Source organism: Petaurus breviceps, unplaced genomic scaffold (assembly GCF_028583685.1).
Source record: "Petaurus breviceps papuanus isolate PSGF00001 unplaced genomic scaffold, PetGlider_PUasm1.0 118, whole genome shotgun sequence".
In the NCBI taxonomy this organism is placed as follows: domain Eukaryota; kingdom Metazoa; phylum Chordata; class Mammalia; order Diprotodontia; family Petauridae; genus Petaurus; species Petaurus breviceps.
In genome coordinates, this window is record NW_027185616.1 from 10188741 (window position 1) to 10209486 (window position 20746).

Genomic DNA, 20746 nt, shown 5'->3' on the forward strand with positions numbered 1-20746 from the left:
TAATACAACTGTTAATAAGTTTTAAATTTTATTTACTTGCATAAAGTAAATAACTTCTTTTTTGGACCTGATTTTATCGTTCAAAATGAGGGACAATAAACATGGTTTTATTGTTTTAAACTTTGGGTTCATCTGTTTCTCAGACACTAGTACTAGTCTTTTCCTTGGCTTCCTCCCTCTCCAGCTTCCAGTGCAAGAGGAAGGTCATCATGTAAAGCAAATCGTTATTAAAGTCTCTTGGATCCCAGCTACTGGTCACATCTCTTACTAAATCAAAGCTGCAGAGGAGTTTCTATTCTTAAATGAAATGAAGAGTACAAGAGTTGGTGGTTTTTTCCTTCAACTTCTTATCTAGAGGGTCCCTACTGACATTCTTATTCTTTGCATCTCTCTTAGGTTGTATCTGATTTAACAATTACTGACTGATTGAGTGGGAAGACTCCCCAGTAGATGTTCTGGTGGCTTTGACTTCAGAAATCATACCTGAGTTGGAGTGTTTGTAGTGGCAGGAGATGGTGATTCACTGATTTTTGGCTCGCTTGGGGACGCTGCTGAACCCTGAGACTCCTGGCTGGCTGGCTGGTCTGGCGACAAAGCATCACTGCTGTCTTCATCAAATGAGAAATCGCCCTGAGTATGGGGATAGTCTTCTTGTCCAACCCCTACAGGAAGAAATGACTTTAAGTGCTCTCAGGTATGAAAAGCTAAGTTGTCTAATGAAAAAGGTGAAAGGTGGAACTTTCACGTCCTAAGATAGCTTTTAAAATATTTTAAAAAATAGATGTGCTTACTTTAGGTTTGGGTCATTCATATCCTCTTAGTGACTAGTCTATGAAATCATGCCCTTTTGGCATTAGTTATTAGAACTTGCAGTGGTGTTTAACGTACTTTTAAAGTAAGATTTGGCAATAATATAAATTTTAAATGTTTATGCAAAAATAGTAATACGTGTTCCTTGATTTTTGGAATTGGGGCATTTTATAAATAAAGCTTATGTTAAATAGCTAAATAAACAATAATAAATTCTTAATAAATTAAATGAGTCTTTGCAATTTGTGAGGGCTATTTTTCTTTAAATAGAGAGCCATCTACTGTTGAAATTCCTTCATGTATAAAAGCTTTCATCTTTTTAAAAAATAAATGAGTAGTTTGTAAAAACACATAAAAAATGAAACTCAATGAAGATAGAATAAATTTAATGTGTAAAGTGTTTACTGTGGACAGTGAATAGAGTGTGAGAGTCCTGGAGTCTGGAAGACCTGAATTCAAAGTCAGCCTCAGACAGTCACTAGATCTGTGACCTGAGCAAGTCACTTAACCACTATTTGCCTCAGTTTCTTATCTGTAAAATGGGGGTGGTAATAGCAGCATGTACCTCTCAGTGTTGTGAGAATCAAATGCAATAATATTTTAAAAGCACCTAGCAAGTACTTGCCTTACTAGGCACATAACAGGTGCTGTATAAGTATTTTTATTAACCTATGGCTGCTTGTTCTTGTGTAATATGAAAGGAACCAAGGTTATTTTGTGAAAAACTATTTTGTGAAAATGTAGAAGAAAAGTAATAAGTGGAAATGTAAGTGGAGAGACAGCCAATGACATGAAAATGGAATCGTATTGTCTTTGGATTTAAGTTGTTTGTTTTTTTCCAAAAACTCTTTCTCATATATTGGTAAGGATTTTCAGTCTTGCCTATAATTGCTTCCTTAACACAGGAATCTACAGGAAGGATGTTCTTTTCCACTAGTTCCATTGGACCAGGTCTTTGAGCAATCTTCTCATTTAGATCATCTGCCAGTCGAGCTCTCTTCAGTTTCATCTGCGTAGCCTGCAAGGATGGTTCTGCAAATGTTTCTAAAAGAGGAAAGATAACTTTGATCATTATTTAATAATCTATTACTATCTTATGATATTACTTTTGACCATCATATTTAATTTAAATCTGATATTTATAGGTTGTCATTATATTTATGGGGATGACATGGCAGTTTAGTCATTGATAACCATAAATAGCTTTACACATTAGAATATATTTTATATATAATTGTCTCTAGAGGCTCAAATTAACATGAACTTGAATTTTTTAAAAGCATAATATAAAATTAGCTGCTGATCATTTATCATGTGAAATCGAAATTCATATTCCTGGTGGCTTTAAGGAAGAGTAAATATATAGATTTTCTCAATTTTTTAGGCTATTCTATATGGGTGAGTAAATACAATCATGGTTTGAAAGAAGTGGATCCTCAGTTTACTCTAATGTCCTGGTTTTTTGGTTTGTTCTCCTTTGAAATGTAAATTTTGATAAGGTGGGCACTTTGTTTTGGTTTACTTGAAAATTATGATACTCAGGTAGACTGCAATATTCATGATGAATGTGAATGAATATGAGAAACTACCATTTTATAGTTACTAGTCAATCCTCAATCATTCAGGGAACGATAATGTAATATTTATCTGGGGTTTTTATTCTTCCTCTCTGTCTGTGACTGCTTTTGATTATAAGCATATCTAAAGAGTTGGACAGGGGGTGGCTAGGTGGTGCAGTGAATAGAGCACTGGCCCTGGAGTCAGGAGGACCTGACTTCAAATCTGGTCTCAGACACTCAACACTTACTAGCTGTGTGACCTTGGGCAAATCACTTAACCCCAGTTGCCCTGCCTTCCCCTCCAAAAATAAAAAAAAAGAGTCGGACAGAAAGGAGATGAAAATTAATCCATGTTTATTTCTAGATGTTCCTGAATCACACTTCTCAGATGAATGGCTTGGATGCGCTTCTGAACTCAGAGCCACAAGAATGTCTTCTGTTTGTCATAGATATTAACACCACAGAATAACTATGGCACAGCCTGACTTAGACTTGTATTTTAAAAAGTAATTTACAATAATATTCATTTTCCCACTTAATATAAAGCCATTAATCTATTTGTTACTTAATTTTTGTTCTTTCAATTTCCTATTGCTTATTTGTGCTTCCTTTCAAAGTTTTGTATTGTTGTCATAAATGTACAGAATTCATTATAATAGATGCTTATCAAAAATTCAAAGTTGAAAGTTGTCTGTCTTTTTAAGAAATCCTAGAAGATCATACATAGCAAGGGCAGGAAAATTGACGTGAACCACACCATCCCTTGGGTGACTTAAAATGTTTCTTTCCTTGAGTTTGTTATTATTAGGATGGGAGGAGGGAGAATAATGGCAGCCAGCCCTCCTTTTTATCAGTATCTTCCTAACATTCCCTTCCCTTGCTCAGGTATTAGAAATATTTCTTCAAGTAAAATGTGGTTCCGTCAACTTGTAGCTTTTAAACAGAAGCTAATTAATGTCAAAGAAAAAGTGCTGACTTCCTTTAATGCTGCTGCAAGACAAATATACTATATTTCCTTAGAGATTTTAAACTCCTAAAATAGAATATATTTTCACTTAAGACTATTAGTATCTTCATTATAAACATACTCACTTTTCCTCTGGGGACACTGAATCTCATTATTCAAAATTAGAAAACAATTCAGAATCTTGCTTGCTAAAAGTTTAACTAAAAATAGTTTACTTTTAAAATACAGGGCTTGTTTTCTGCTGCTATATGATTAAAAAAAACTATGGATGGCAAGTTCTTTCTCCATATTAAAAAAACCTCAATTTGAGAATGAAAGCTCTCCTCCTCAAGCTGTTGTTAATGGTTAATGCCCCAAGAATGATGAAAAGGAGGAAATAATTCTTATCAGCAGCTTAAGCCAGAAATAGGGGCTTTCACAGGAATTTGTGACACTTGTTTATAGGTCCCCAGCTAGTTGATTATTATGTCAGTCAAGTTTCAAAACTCTGAAGCTGCTTCCACAGACCTCTTCCCAAAACTTATGAACATTTATTTCACTTATGGAAAGCAAAAAACAGATCTTATTCTAAAAAAATGTTGATGATTCTAGCTTATTTTATGACTAGTTTCATGGCCTAAAGGGCCCATATGAGAATAAAGACCAAAGTTAAGGATAACTGGGTGTGTTGGAAAGAATGCTTTCTTCTCCTTCTTTATAGTTACTTCATCTATAGTCATGCATGATTCCAAGTCTTCAACAGAGTTTATGAGAAGAGATAACCACATAATAGGGCAGCCTAGCCTTCAAAAAGGCTTTTTAAATACTTTGAACAGTGCAACAGACACACCTACAGGACCCCAGGTAGGATTAGTTGATCTTTTTTTTAATATTAACGATCAAAATTACTGATCTTTTGCTTCTATCCAATTTTGTAGCTCTGAGTTGTTAAAATGAAAATTAATGGTGTAAATTATCTCTTTTTCATCGAGAAATTAAGTCATCAAAGATGGCCCTTACCTTCCAAAATGTGCATTCTGACAAGTTCAGAACGATCTGGTCGACTACGAATCTTGTGCTTCAGAAAATTTTCAGTCTTTAAAAAGAAAAAAAAAAGATATAGTTATTAGATTTATATATAAATATTTATAAATAAAATCTAAGTTATAGATTTATTATAGATATAGTCTATTATTATTGTTGCATAAGAGGAAAATGAGAAAGTAGGAAGTATCACACTATACATAATTGTCATTTTAGGTATCAGTATCATGAACAGAAGAAAAGATAAAGGAATACATACGATGGGGCGCTAATGATGGGCCCCTAAAAGGCCCTGGGTTGTCCCACAGCTCAGGTCCCAGTTAATAATGCTCTCACTCGCCCTTGTTGTTGCCTCCTAGTCTGCACCTGCCCCCCCCTCCCCAGACTGGGACGCCTTAACCCCATCTAGGTCTCTTCTCAGTTACCTCCCCCGTCACACAAAGCTATGGACCACACTAGAAAAAAGGCTAGTCTCCTCTACCAAACTGTCCAGATTCCTTAAAAGTCTGGCCCAATACAAGCCTCACAAATACAGCTAGTTTTTTTTTTTTCCAAAGCAACTGGGGTTAAGTAAATTGCTCCAGGTTACATGGCCAGTTATTTTGTGTGGGTGCCGAGTATCTGAGGCCGGAACCGATCCCGGGTCTCTAGAAGCCGGGGCCGGTGCTCTTACTCACTGTGTCACCTGGCCACCCCAAAACAGCTAGTTCTTAAAAATCTCACTCACTTATTGGCAAGAAAATAAACCCTGTCTCTGACTGAAAGAAGGCTTGAGTGGAATTCTTTCGAGGCAAGAGCTGTCTTTAGCCCTTGAATTTTGGGGTTCCCAGTAGCCCTAGACAGCAACAGCTATAGTATTAAATTTTAAGTGTTAAAACTTAATCCTATATCTTTAGAAAATGTACTTAAACACTAAAAGAATATATTTTGGGGTAATAAGTCAACAAAATATATTCTACAAAAAGGGTTAAGAAACCTGTGTAATGAGAAATTTTCTAATATGTTCAATACAGTTTTGTTTCATATTTGTTTTATACATATGGCATTATTTTCCTTAACTTAAGGTAAAGAATATACAGGCTTAAGATTTTTTTTGTCCTTCAGTTAGAACATAATGGCAAACTCCTAGAAATCTCGAAAAAGTTCTTAAGAGTCAAAATATTTTTCTAGACTTCCCCAAATGCTTATGTAAATAAGTAATTTCCCAAGAAGTCCATAGAGATGGTAGATATAAGAAAATTCTTTTTCTAAAGCAAAAATTGTGAACCATGATATTTATTAAATACTATGTTATAAAGAAGCTAGATTTGAAATTTGAATACGAAACACAAATCTGAACAACCCTAATATTGTCTTTCATTCAGCCTGATTCTACTGCTCTTGGTTGAGATATATGTAATGTAACTTCTGTTAGAAAAGTCCTTTGTGGGTCTGTGAGTGTGTGTGAGAATATATCATTTCTATTTCACCCAGCATGTCTGCAAAAAATGTACCGTTATACCTTACAGACCAGGAAGAAGAAATAGGCCAATTCTGTACTGACTATACATTATCAGTTTTAAAAAACGTTGGCTGTCATTAATTTTTCACAAACCTTTAAAGTATAACCGTCACAGGACATTATTATTTTATGTTCAATATGAGCTATTTAAAAACTCAGATTCTAGCAATATGTCCACTTCCTGTCTGCAGGTACTTTGGAATACCCAGAATTAGAATATTTTCAATCAAATTTCTTACTCTGGCTCGTTCTAAGCTTTTTATCTGCTCATGGAATGCCGCTGGACTCTTTAATGCTGTGAAGAGAAAATAAATAGTTACTTTAACAGGAGAAGATTTTCCTAACATTAGTACAAGGAATTATATTTTAAAAGTTAAATCTTATAAATAATTATATATTGATATTTCTTACTTGACTTGTTCTTGTCTAAATAATATGTTATTTACTGAGCTATTTAAGAAAAATATGTAGTCTATAGAAAAACAAAAAAATAAAAGAAACCATTCACTTGAATCAAAAATGTATGCTATTTTGATATACACTCCTTTGTATCATTAGGCACAGGTTGAGATGAGTATTTTTCAAGGATTATTTTTAAAATTTACCATGTGCTTAATCAATATTTGAGTTAATTACTTGTATCAAGTAATATAACACAGGGGATTAACAGTATGGATGCATATGTTAGAAGCAAAACAATGGCAATGCTACTGTTCCAGTCAATAAAGCAGACAAATTCAGATGATTCAAATTAGCACTGTGAAGATTTTCTTGACTACTACTGTTTTTCTTTATTCTGTAAGTGTATGACCTATACTAATAGAGTGCCAGGACCATTGGATCACACATTTCTAGCTCAAAGGTAACTTACAAGTCAATCTAGTCCTATATACTCATTTTACAGATGGGGAAACTAAGGCCCAGAAAAAATTAGGATAACTTGCCAAATGTCACTAACGTGCAGTGACTGAACTAGAATTCTAATCCAAATCTTCTCGCTCCAAATCCAGTAATTCTCTACATAGCTATACAAAGCAGGATTAGCTGGTGGTATGGGATAAATGTAGAGTGCTCATGGATTCCAAAAGCTCCAAGACATAGTTTGAGCCTAAACAAAGAGACTATTAAACTCCTTCAAAAAGACTGCTAAGTGAATTTTTAACTGGAGTATCAACTTAGTGAAAATCACCAATCACTATCCCTAATGATGCAAAGGAGTGTTTATCAAAATAGTGTACCTTTTGGATGGAAATGAGTGATTTCTTCCTACTTTTGTTTGTTTTTCTGTAGAGTACCTACAACCACGCACACTTAACACACTGATGACTATAGACTAGGTTGTACTTGAAGCACATGACTGTTCTTACGTGGGCTGATCTTTCACCTCCAGGCCTGGACTGGTCAGCTCTTGGAAACTACAGTGCTCTCTTGAGCCCGGAAGCAGACTCTGCAGCGGCTCATCTAAGCCAAACCCAGTATGTGTGCCAGGCCTCACCTGTGCCCCGCTTCCAAAAGCAGGTTTGGGCAAGTGATGTCTTGAACATCATAGTTATTCATTTGCATATTCCTGCCTGATTGGCTGACAGGCAAGCCTGTTGTAGTGAGGTGGCTATGAAGATTATCAGACCAGCTTTTGTCTCCATCACAAAGCAAGAGATAAAAAATTTTTTATCAAATGGGAAGAAAAATTATTCCTTATATACAACCATAGAGAAGAAAAAGATAACTTTCAATGACACAGAGAAATTTGGGGAAAATTAATTTGCTTAATTATACCCTTCTTCCTCAGACTTTTTAGGCCAGAAATGAAATTGCGTTTTGGAAAGGGTCAATTTATAAGAAATATATACATAATTAAAACTTTTCATAAGGAAATGACAGATTATAATTTTAAAATATGAAAAATTATACTGGTTATCGAAAAAGCTCCAAAAAGAATAAAATCTGGGACATACCACAAAAACATTAAAATTTACATTTCCATAACTTAGGCACATTTGGTTATATAAACCATGTAACTGCAACAGAAATATATCACTTTAATGACATTATGAACATAAACTTAGGATTTTATACTTGACTTACTTAAACACATCTAGGTAAGCACAAATCCTTATATATATATAAATAAATATTTAAAAAATTTATATAAAGTGGAATTACTCTAACATGAAAATAAGTTTTTCACCCATTATGTAAAAGCAAAAATAAATTCATTAGGCATTATCTTTTAAAAATTTCTAGTCATTTTATTTTTTTGGAGGGGGGAAGGCAAGGCAATTGGGGTTAAGTGACTTGCCCAAGGTCACACAGCTAGTAAGTGTGTCAAGTGTCTGAGGACAGATTTGAACTCAGGTCAGGTCCTCCTGACTCTAAGCCTGGTGCTCTATTCACTGTGCCACCTGGCTGACCCTACAGTCATTTTATATAAGAAAACTCAAACCACTCTTTTAAGGAATATGTATTTTCTCAAAAAGTAAATACTTCTATAAAAAAAAAAGTAAATACTTTTGGTGAGGATATCCCTCAACAAATGCAGATCAGCAATTGTTCTGCCACAGTTTTTCTGTGTATGTGTATGTATTTGTGTACATATCTTTCTCTGTATATAGACAGAGAAATATCTTAGTGAGTCAGTGCCTGGGGCACTATGATTAAGTGACTTCCATAAGGTCACAGCTGTACTTGAACCCAGGTCTTAACTGACTGTGAAGTCAACTCTTTATCCATGATATCATGCTTCTTCTCACTAGGAATTGACAACAATGAAATCATGGGTCGGGTGTAAAATTACACCATGCTGCAGTGCCTTCCTACCAAATCCCCCCCACCAACACTTTCTCAGAATAGGATTTTTTGACCCCTAAAAACTGCACTTATGAATTCATTTTGTATTAAATGGTTATCATCAACAATTCAGTTATTATAAATTATCTTCTTAAACAAGTTCATTTTGACAACTATTGTTATAGGTCTGAATTTTAAGTGACTCCTATAAAGTATGTCTTACGTGGCATGATGCCCTGGTCCACTAGCTGTTCTCTTGTCCTTCGTTGTTGTAGCCTCAGCTGTAACACTAGAAAAAGAAAAATAATTAATTTTCATGAGATCTCAAGAGCCAATACAATAAATTCTGGAATGATACAGCTAAGTTCCACAGTTAAGTTTTTGTAATTGCAAAGCAAATAGTTACATTTAGTCATCTATTTAGACTATAACCAGACAGAATATAACTACCTTGTGGTCTTAGTGCCTGACACATAGGAGGTGCTTAATAAAAACCTTCTTTACTTGACAGAATGATTTTTAAAAAGTGAAATGAACTCTAAAGTTAATTCACTGTAATTTCTACAATTAAAAGCCTATATAGCATTCACTAATGAAATTCTAAATTATCCTAGTTTTTAACTATTATATTTGTTGCTTAAAGATCATATATAGTCAACAAGAGGTTATAAATTTAAGATTTGGGAACACAAAAGCGTCAATTCTTAGAATCAGAAAAATTCTTTCAAATGAAAAAAAACTTTTCTTAAGGAAAGATTAACTTAATTTTGTATTCTTTTCCCTAGCATGAATAAATTCATATTATCTTTAAATAAAGAATAAGATTCTGGAATTTGTAAAATGCTTTATTATTTTTGCCTAAGATGCCAAACCTTCGGAGCTGGTTGAGAATATTAAGTATGCCATTAAATAAAGAAATCAATTTTGTTTAATAAGACTCTAAATATTCTGTTTAAAACTCCAGCCAACTTAATATGAAAAGTGCAACTGCTGAGACACATACACATTATGAATTTGGATGTTAAACAACTATTTTAGTGTTTCAAATTTTTTATCTTGAAAAGTAACTTATTATTTCAAGAAGTAAACATGAGCTACTAATAAAAGATAATTTCCTTACAATTTATATGCAACTTCAAATAAATTTTAGTATTACTTTTAGATACTGGCTCATAATCTTGAGTTACAACTGAAACAGGGATCATTGAGGTCAATAAAGAAGCTTTAAAGTATCTTAACAAAAATTATTCTCTGACCTTCTTGGCTAGATTTCCAAGGCTAGATCATCTCCCCAACTATCACAACACAGAGGACATGTCCTCTTACAAGTGATAAATCTGCGAAGACATACCAGATGAATGATCCCCACTTTATAGGGGCAGCCACTTCTCCTCTCAGGATGATAGGTGTAGGGAGCACAAAAGAGGATTAATGCAGACTGACTAAATGGCCACTTTGTTATGATCATTACAAATAAATGTGCTAGTTTTAAAAATACTAGGTAATATCTGTTTAAGTTTCATTTTAAGTCACAGTGTAACAGAATGATTATTGGTTTTGGAATCAGAGAATCTGGTTTCAAATTCTGCCTGATATTTATTTTCTGAATATTCCTGCACCAGTCACTTGGCTTCCCTGGGTCTCAGTTTCCTTCTATGCAAAATGAGGAAGCTGGATCTGACGACCTTTAAAGTCCTTTCTGTTCTAAATTCAATGAGTCTGTGATCCTTAGGGTCATAAAACCTCATTGATATCCAGTTTAGGGTAATAGAAAAGGCTGCTTGCTGTTCGCTGACATGAGAGACCAAAGAAAATCCTACTAAGTTCTTTTTATTGAAACATTCTTTTCATGTTAAAATACTCTGAGATACTTTGGATTGATAGTGTTCCAACATGAAGATCTCTCTCATGATAATTTCTGGGCTTATTAGGGATAGTATGTTCCCACTGTACTTTACTGGGAACAAAAATAATCTCAGGAAGTGACCTGTAGAACTGATGGCACCAAAATGGCTGTATTTAGCATGTGGCTATGAATGAAAAAGTAATACTTTTCAGAACTTAAGAGGTAATATCCAACAAAAGAGGAATTTTGAAAGGAAAAGGGAAGGAGGGGAGAGCAACTTGGGTTTAAATAGGGACTAATCCTTTTGAAATAGGACAGTAGAAGGCTGTTGGGAACTTCTGACATCAGTTTCATTGTTACTTTGAAGTCTTAGGAAAATAACTGATGCAACAAAGAGATAAAGGAAAAATACTTTTTTTAAAAGGCTGTCTTGTGATATAAATGTATCTAAATGGAAGCATCTCAATTATTGCACATTAATGGAACATGAGGTGATGTTCTTGTGATTACTTGGTTTGCAAACATTGGCCATATTACCCTCATTGAAAAAAGATTGCAGATTGTGCACTGGTCATTTTAAGCTACCCTTTATGTCATCAGATAGAACCACACTATCACTTTATATACGACAACAAATGATAAATGTTGACATATTCATGAATCTATTATTAGGGTAATAAAACCAACAACATAGGATTTTCATACTATCATTCAGCTTTTACATCCCACTTTCTGGATATTATGTTCTAAGACAAAATGTTACATATTTTATTATAGGTAGATGTAGTTCTGTCTGGAGATAGAGAAGTCATCTTTCCATTAAATGTATCTTTACTTAAATATTTTCTCTTAGCAACAGGAAATACATATTTTTTTGCAAACAATAGCAATCAAAATAATTATTTTACTATCAATTCCCTGACATGTCCGTTTATTTAGCCAAAAAATTTTGAGCATCTTCTATGTACAAAGCACTGAGCTATGTAATGAGGGACCAACAAAGATGAGAAACAAAGCAGACAGACTGTGACATAAAATAATTAATTATAAATAGAATGTAAGTGAAGGCATTGGGAATAGCATAATTCTAAGAGGCAAATTCGCAAACAACTATGAAAACTTTGGGTGACTTTTCGTTACCGGCCATTAATTTCTCCATTTATACATACTGAAAACATTACCAGTAGGAACATATTAGAGAATAAGGACAAATGATATTATATCAGCATGGAGTAAAAAAGACATGAAAGAATGCCTGTTTGTCATGTGAGAGGGCAGCAGTATTGATGTCTTCATTCTTCACTTTCATTCTTGCAGTTTAGTTCAGTTGGTGCCAGTATCCTAGAGTCTTATCTCTCATTAGCTTTGATCTGTGCAATGGTTACAGCCATTTGGGCAAAGAAAGATAAAGGAGCGAGTATGCTGGTGCTCATTTATCATCACTAATGGCTTATCAATAGCATCATTGGGACATGTGAAGTAGGGCATTTACAAGATAATAAAAAAATCTTTTTGTAAGATTCTTAACATTTTGTTAAACTAAACATTTATTAAGGATTCATTAGGAGCAAAGTACTGTGTTAGACACCAAAGATAAAAACATAGCTTCAGTACAAATCCTGCATTCAAGAAACTTAATATAAAGAGCTCAGCACCCTTTGATACTTTTAAGAGTTTTATTTAAAATTTTTTTTTAATTCACAAACTACTCAGTTTCCAAGAATGACTATAGAAGATTAATATTTTTAGCTTCACACAGGATTTGCATTACCAGAAAATCTTATCAATAGAAAATACTACATAGCACATATTCTTTGTACAAAAAAGCATACCTGGCCACAGTGACAATCAGAATTTCAGAAAAACTGTTAATTTCCAGACTAGGGGCTTTAATTAAAGGAGCTGAAGTTATACCTACTGTAATGTGCTTATTAGAAATCACTTTTTTCTATCTGGCCCGAATTTCAGACTATGTGCTTTTTATACAGGCACTATCATATTAACCAGAACTACAAATATAGTTATCTTTACCAATAATTTATCTTAAGTTAATAGAGGGTCTCCTTTTCTTAATGAAACAAATGTAAAAATGCTATGTTCTTTAATCACAAAATTCAAAAGTTAAGTATTTTTTATAATTCTAAAGAAATGTGGGCTTGTGAGTACACAGACAGACCAATTAATTCCCCAATCAGAAAAATTACTGAGTCTCATTTCAATATATTTTTATAATGCCCTAATATTAAGTGTCTCCCACAACTGAGAAATTGGAAAGTTGTTAAAAAAAAAAAACCCAACAACAAAATCTAATACTCACAGCTAGCTTAAAAAAAGGAAAAGCAGAAGTAAGGTACTCCTAGTGGTACTATGTTAACTGAACTACTTCATATCTGCTCTGTAGCACCAAACCGGTGTTTCAGGATCTATTTTCACTTAGAAATCACTGATTTTTATTCAACTGCTGCCATTTAAATAATGAAAGTTCCTTAAGTGCTGAATTTCAAAAGCTTTGTTTGGTTCCTCTACTCTGTTACTGATTACATTTTCTACTTTACGTGTCCTTCAAGGAACTGGGAAAAAAGATTTAATGCAAGGTGTATCATAGGGAAAAGATTTTTAGGTATAGCAACTGGACCCGATGGGGTACCTGGGGTCTAAATCAATTTGTAAAACCAGTTTGTACAATTGTAACTGCAATTTGTATTGTAAAATTGTAATCTGTAAAATCCCTTTCCCAGTCTCAAACTCTGCCCCTACCCCCTATCTGCACTCGGCCTAGGTAACAACTTGTGACTCCTTTGTTCTTACTTAATCTCTTCATGTCTCCTCGGGTCTGGCCCAAATCTCATCTAAACCATCTATGCACCAAAGTCACAAGTTCCTCTCAGTCAACTCTAACCTTTATTTATCTATGCACTGAGGTCCCTTCCCTCCATGTGGTCAGCCCTGACAATGGCAGCCCTACCCTTTAAAAGTAAAAGCATGTACCCCTGTCACTTGCAGGTCCCCTAAAGGACTCTTGCCTGCTTCAAGCGTAACAATAAACTTCTACAACTCTCACTCCAATTAAGCCTGAGACCTTGAATTCTTTCCAGACGCTATTGCAGGTTTTCTGGTCTTAGATAAGATCAGAATTCCTGCTGAACCTAGAGGGAGCCATCCCTCATCGGACCTAAATACCTGTTAGTACTAAAGAGTTCCCAGGAGAGCAAATTCCTACCAAGGTATCTTATGATATGGAAAATTGCTTGGAACACTGAAAGAGGATAAGTGACTTGCCCGTGGTCATACAGCCAATAAGAGATACCAGGGGTAAGAAATGAACCCAGGTTTCCCCAGTTTCAAGACCAGTATTCCTATTCAATTATGTCATGTTTCTTCTCTTTAAATTAAAAAAAATTTTTTTAAAAGATTTTTATGTTTATAATTTTGTACATTGTAGCTGACTTTTGTGTTGTATTCTCAAAAAATTTAATATTATTTTAGATATGAAGCAAAAGAACTAACCTAAAAATAGCCTGACAATTTTATAACTATTATATTAAAATTAATTTCAAATGTTTCTCTGATGTAGATCAAAGAAAGATACCACTTCATTAGCAGAAAACATTATATGGCACCTTAAGCATATAGAACAATTTAGTATAAATTTAGCAAGTCTGAACAAAACAGTCTCTTGCCCAAGGAATTTACAAGGACACACGTGAAGAAAAACAAGTTAGAAGTGATATTTACAAATAGAATGCATGGCATATGGCCATGTTAGTTGGAAATAAACAGGTTAGCTGGAAATTGTTCTTTTATGGGTAGTGGTGGTTGTTTCCAGTCTAAAGGATAACAAGAGGAAATAAAATGCTAATGAGTGGCTAGGCTCTGCTTAGAATAAAATGTGGAAATATGAGTGGGTGAAAAGACAAAGAGAGCTATTGGCAAAGACTTAGCAGACCAAAGGCAGCAACAGAGGTACAAAAACAAAGAATGTTTCAAAAACATGAGCTCAAAGAAATAAAGGCATATGTTAAGGCAAAAAAACAAGGTTAAAAAAAAAAAAGAAAATAACCCTAGCAAGAGATTATTCTCAAGACACAAGAGTTTAGTCAAGGTTAGAAAGAAGTACCTGAGGTAGTAAGGATTAAAAAAAGAAAAGATAGCCCACAGAGTAACATAGTAAAAAGTGACAGGGCTTGGGCAAGAAGTTGGTATGTACTATTCAAATATCATTAAGTAGTCAACTTAAACCTATAAAAACAAGGAAATTCAGGAAAGCTAATATCCTCAAGTTACCCTTTGTGTTTGGACCCCAGAGCAAATATTTGGCCTCAAAACTACAAGCCATGATAATTTAGTTCTGATTTAAGAAGGTAATTATCAGTTAAAAGTCAATTTACCCGGTAGCACCTGTTTAATAATGGAGTAAAACTTAATATAAAAAAGATTAAGGTGGGAAGAACAAATGGCTGATCAAGACCTAACAGAAACAATTTGTGTTTTCTTTATAGTAAAGGCTTGTTATTTTAAATACTTAATGAAGACTGTAACTGAAAAGATTTCAAAAAGGTTCAGAAACTTGGTAACCCTATTAGCAATGTTTCTAAATATTAGTAAAATTTATTGTAATAGATTTTTAACATTAAAATGTTTATTTAGATTCTTCAAGTAGTTCTAAAGTTCTTCATTCACAAGTATAAATACTTCCCAAGTGGTCCCTGTTACAAAGAAAGTTTCTTTCTAGAGTCATTTTGGTTTGCGTACCATGGGAAAAGCAATGGGTAAGGAGTGAGTGAGTACCTGGGAAGAAATCCTTCAGCAAATTACTTAGTCCCTATGGGCTTCAATTTCTTCTTCTGTAAAGTGAGGGAGTGGGATTAGATTACACCTAAGGTCCCTTAAATCTCTAAATTATGGTATCTGACTTACACCTTTCCTGGCATGGTCTATTTCTCTATTTTACATTCTGGATTTTGTGAGAACTTTAAATTCCTCTATGATGGCTCTACATGGCATGGAGGTGATCTTGGGTTCTCAAAGATAATACCAATGGAGTATAAACTCTGACATAGGCTCTACCCTGCTGGAAAGATTTCTCACATGACCCTGGCAACAGACAGCTTCTATTTCTTGAAGACCTAACTGTATATGGAGAGACATCACCAGTAGGCTGACCATTTGATGATGATTTTTTTCTGACCATAGCAACCTATGAAAAATATAAAATAGTCTTTAGTCCTGAGCTTCTCAGCATTTCTGTTTTTCCAGTTATGGTGGCAGAATGGTAGAAAAGTGAGCAGAAAGTAATAAGAACTGCAGTTTGTATACCATCTATGAATATTCATTTGATTATTGGTACTCTGATTATAATATTATTGTGCAATGACCAAGCAGACATACTGCTGCTAAACATATATCAACCTTGACATTCTTGCTAAAAACGAAATTCAAAGAAAGAAGGAAATTATAGCTACATGAAAGGACAGCTCATAGAAACTCCTTGGACAGGCAAAGATAGGAGTAGGTTGTGTTATATCTCCAAAGGCAACGAGAAACATTTTATGGGATATCTGCTCATCACATATTGCAGAACTAAGGAAAAATATTTGCCTAAAAACAATTGCAGCTTATATAACATCAAGTTGCTAAAGGTGAAGAGACAAAGAAATTCTATAAAGAACTCAATATGATCATGTAAATTAAATCAACATATATTGAGATACTTGTTGACTTCAATGTAAAGGCAAGAAAAGGTGAAATTAAGGAGAAATAAGTGGGAAAGCACGGTTCAGAAAAAACTGGTAGAGGACAAAGACCTAGATTACATAGAAACTTAACACCTTCATGTCATGAACATTTTCTTTGCATAAAGAACTGGTAGTTTCTGGAAGAAGCAAACACTGAATAACATCACAAAAAATGAAATGGAGATACTAAAAGATAGGAAAACCCCTGTGAATGATGTGGGAGTTATCAGCTTTCTGTACAGTCAGAACATTTAACTTGTCAGAGCTAAGATGAAAAGTACTAAAAAGAATAATAAATTTTTTAAAAAGATGGTATACAAGAGAAACAACTCAATCTCAAATTAACTATCAAAAAATTAGAAACACAATAGAAATGACAGTGATTATAATAGCTTTAGATAGAAGTTTGGACAATGTAAATTAACTGCTACAACAAAGAGACCAAAAGAGCCCAGAAAAAGCTTTGGTTAGCAAACACCTGGCTTACTTGCCAAATGGAGAGAGATGTCTGCCAAAGGCAACGCTGGGGTAGAATACAAACTTGTCTGTAAAATCTAAGACAGAAAGATGATGGATAATTATGAGCAGTATCATCTCAAAAAGGAGAAACAGTGGAGGGTAAAATAGGTTTAAAGAAAGCTCAGCAAGAGATCTAAGTAAAGCCATCCCAAGGGCACTAGAAAGATAAATTAATGGAATCGAGTAAACATACAATTTATTGCAGCAAATAAACATAATAACCTTATATTTGACAAGTGTAAAGACTTAAGATTTTAGAATAAGAATTTCTTATTTGGAAATTGTTGGGAAAACTGGAAAGCAGTATAGTAGAACCTGGGCATAGACAAATATCTTATACCATTTACTAAGATAAGGTCAAAATGGATCTATGACTTAGATATAAAGAGAGATTTTTCACAAGAAAATTAGAAAAACACAGAAACATTACTTATCAGACTTATGGATAGGTGAATAATTTATGCATAAGAGATAGCAAAGTTAGGCATAAAATGGATAATTTTGATTACATTAAAAAGGTTTTGTACAAATAAAACAAGTGTAACCAAGATCAGAAAGAAAGCCGAAAATTGGGAACAAATTTTTTTTTTAAAGCAATCGGGGTTAAGTAACTTGCTCAAGGTTACATGGCCAGTTATTTCTGGATGCGGTGCTGAGTATCTGAGCCCGGATTTGATCCAGTTCATCCGGACACTGGAGCCGGTGCTCTTACTCGCTGAGCCACCTGGCTGCCCCTAAGCAATTGGGGTTAAGTAACTTGCTCAAGGTTACACGGCCAGGTGTTTCTGGGTGGGTGCTAAGTGTCTGAGCCCGGGATTCGATCTCCTGGTCTTCTCAACACTGGAGCAGGTGCTCTTACTCAATGTGCTACCTGGCCGCCCGGGAATAAAATTTTTAAAGACAGTTTATCAGACAAAGGTCTCATATCTAAAATATATATATATAGAATTTTATCAAATCTATAAGAATACAAGTCATTCCCCAAGTGATAAATGGTCAAAGGATATGAACAGGCAGTATTCCAATTAAGAAATCATTATTGATTAGAGAAATGCAAATTAAAACAACTTTGAGATATCATCTTACACCTACCACATTTGCTAAAATGATAGAACAGGAAAGTGACAAATGATGGAGGGGATTTAGAAAAACTGGGACACTAATTCACTGTTAACAGTACTGTGAACTGATCCAACCATTTTAAAGGGCAATATAGAATTATGTCTAGCAGTTACTAAACTACCTGTACTCTTTGATCCAGCAATACCTTGGTCTATTTCTGAAGATATGGGAAAAAAAAAAAAGAACCTATATGTTCTAAAATGTTTATAACAGCTCTCTGTGTGGCAAAGAACTAGAAAGTGCAGGGATGCCCATCAACCGGGAAATGGATAAATAAGTTGTGGTATGATTGTGATGGAATACTACTGTGCTATAAGAGATTATAAGCTAAATGATTTTTAGAAAAACATGGAAAGACTTGCACAAAATGATTAAGAGGAATAAGAAGAACCAAGAGAACACTGTTTACAGTAACAGCAATATTGTTTTAAGGATGATTCTGACTATTATAAATACCCAAATTAATTATAAAGGATATATTTTTTAAAAAAAGCTTTTCTCTATCCAGAGAAAGAATTGATAAATAGAAGTATGAATGGAAAAATTTAACATATACACGTACCTATTTATGTCGAATCTTAGCCATCTCTAGGGTAGTGGAGGAGAGTAGAAGGAAGAAAAAAAAGAAACTTACATGATAATTTTGTTGTATATTTGAAAGGAATAGCAAGTTGTGCATAGTAGACTTGCACTTTCATGTGCAATCATCTTTTTTATTGTATTATGCCACAGAAATGCTTGTTTTATTTCATAAATTAAAAATAAAATTTAATAATAGAAAAAAAGACCAAAAAGGTAGGAGAACAAGAAAAATGGAGATTTCTACAAGTTATAACACATTTTTTTTCTTCATCAAAGACAGTAAAATCTCCACACTCAGAAGTAGTACTAAAGAGAAAACTATAGGAAAAGCAGTTTGATTGGACCAAGTCAATGTAGAGGAGATCAATCTATGCTGGGACACATCTGTGAGAGACTTAAGGGATCAGGATACAAGGTATCTGAAGGATAGGAAAACATGTAAACTGTGGGGAAAATCCCAAGACTATTAATCCTGAAAAAAAGATAATTGAGAAAATATTAATAATTACTGATGTGTGTATGTATATACTTTCTCACCAAAACAAAATCTTTAAGACAGTCATCTATGCATGAATTGAGGGTATCTTCCATGGAAGTATAGAACTAGTAGAGAATGGGCAGGTTCTTGTAAGCAATAGTCACTATTCACATCTTTACCATTTCACAACTGACTGAAAGATGAAGAGAATATTATATCCTACTGCATTTATTGTTAATTATAAAAATGCATTGATTTGGCAGAGCAAAATGCAAGAAATAACTGTATTCAGTGGTCTCTTGATTATAAACATTAGGTGAGCAGTAAAACAAGGGAAATATATGCTTCCCACTGTGATGGAGGTGATAAAGTACAGAATCCCAGTTGCTTGTGGATATTTGTGGTCTTCTCAATGCTTCTGATTGAAGATGTCATTTTTCTGACTGTACTGAGCCCTGGAACTTTACAGAGCATCACTCAAAGGATTCTGTCCTCACCATCCACAAAGAAAAAGTGAAATGAAGACTATTGCCCAGATAATAACATGCATTTGTATGAACAACCTACAGAGCTTGTCTGTCAGAACATATATCTTGGAAAGAGGACACAGATGGAAAATGAGGTGGATCCCAGAGTTGAATGGGAGGAAGAAAGTGGGCTAGATTGTATTCAGGAAATAGACAGGAAGGCTTCACAGAGCAGCCAGCAGGAGTCGGGTAGTATTTTGGCAAATTGAGAGATCTGGGGCGTCAGACAATCAGGTGAAAGGAACAATATAAACAAAAAGTCATGGAGAAAGGAATGTGCAGGCAGGTTTGGGGAAGAGTAAGTAGTTTGCTCCAGTTTGGATAGAACACAGAGTTCATGAGGGAAACAGTGAGAGGTAAGGCTAGAAAAGATGAGGGCCAGATCCTGATGTTTAGGCCTTTGGCCTTATCTCTGGTAAGAGGGGTTTACCACTGAAGGCCTCTGAGAATGGGTATACAAGCTGGTGTGCAGACTGCACTGGGGATGCCAAGAAGAATCAAAGTACCTCAGATGACTAGTAGGTACGTGATCTTGGGAGAGTCACCTTATTTCTCTGAGTCTCCATTTCCTCAGTAGTAATATGGAAATTATACTTACAGTACCTGTCCCACAGAAGTGTTCTGAGGAGAAAAAGATATGTATGTCTGTGAAGTATATTGGAAGCTGTGATACTATTATCAGCTACTGTAACTGTCACAATGAATGAGAAGACACCCAGTCATGAAATCCCTTCACTAGAGGAAAGCAGTGGTGATTAATTTTGCCTACACAGAGGGAAAAAAAAAGATAGATAACATGGTATTGTGGAAAAAGTGCTAGCATCAGAAAACCTGAATTTGAAAACAGACCTTGCTACTTATGAGTTACAATATTGTGAATAAGTCATTTTCCTTATCTGTCACATGAAGAGATTGGAGTAGATTATTTCTAAGGTTCTGTTAGGTTGTAAATTACATGATACTATGTTAAGTAGTCAGAAATTGAGTGATTGTGAGCTTGATCTTGACATGGGCTGACAGAAAGCCAAAGTAGAATTTTTTACCATGATATTTTTAAAAAGAATTACTATTAATAAATAATGACATGAAAAAGGGAAGAGAGAGTAATACCAAAATGTTTTTTAAAGTTCATTTTTTTTAAAGCAATAAGGGTTAAGTAACTTGCTCAAGGTTACACAGCCAGTTATTTCTAGGTGTGGTGCTGAGTGTCTGAGCCCAGATTTGATCCCCAGGTCATCCCGACACTGGAGCCATGCTCTTACTCGCTGAGCCACCTGGCCGTACCGTAAA

General features: G+C 34.5%; 1 protein-coding gene across 15 annotated transcripts in view; it reads right to left on the reverse strand.

Moving 5' to 3' along the window:
• The window catches only part of MRTFB (myocardin related transcription factor B), a 297682-nt gene that overhangs the window by 74062 nt on the left and 202874 nt on the right, over positions 1 to 20746 (reverse strand). For all 15 annotated transcript variants that reach the window (XM_069086078.1, XM_069086082.1, XM_069086103.1 and 12 more), the window contains 5 exons: positions 8871 to 8936; positions 6100 to 6155; positions 4336 to 4411; positions 1693 to 1854; positions 484 to 662 (listed from right to left, as the gene is read on the reverse strand). In XM_069086078.1, the coding sequence (XP_068942179.1) occupies positions 484 to 662; positions 1693 to 1854; positions 4336 to 4411; positions 6100 to 6155; positions 8871 to 8936 (539 nt within the window). The remainder of the gene's footprint in view (positions 1 to 483; positions 663 to 1692; positions 1855 to 4335; positions 4412 to 6099; positions 6156 to 8870; positions 8937 to 20746) is intronic.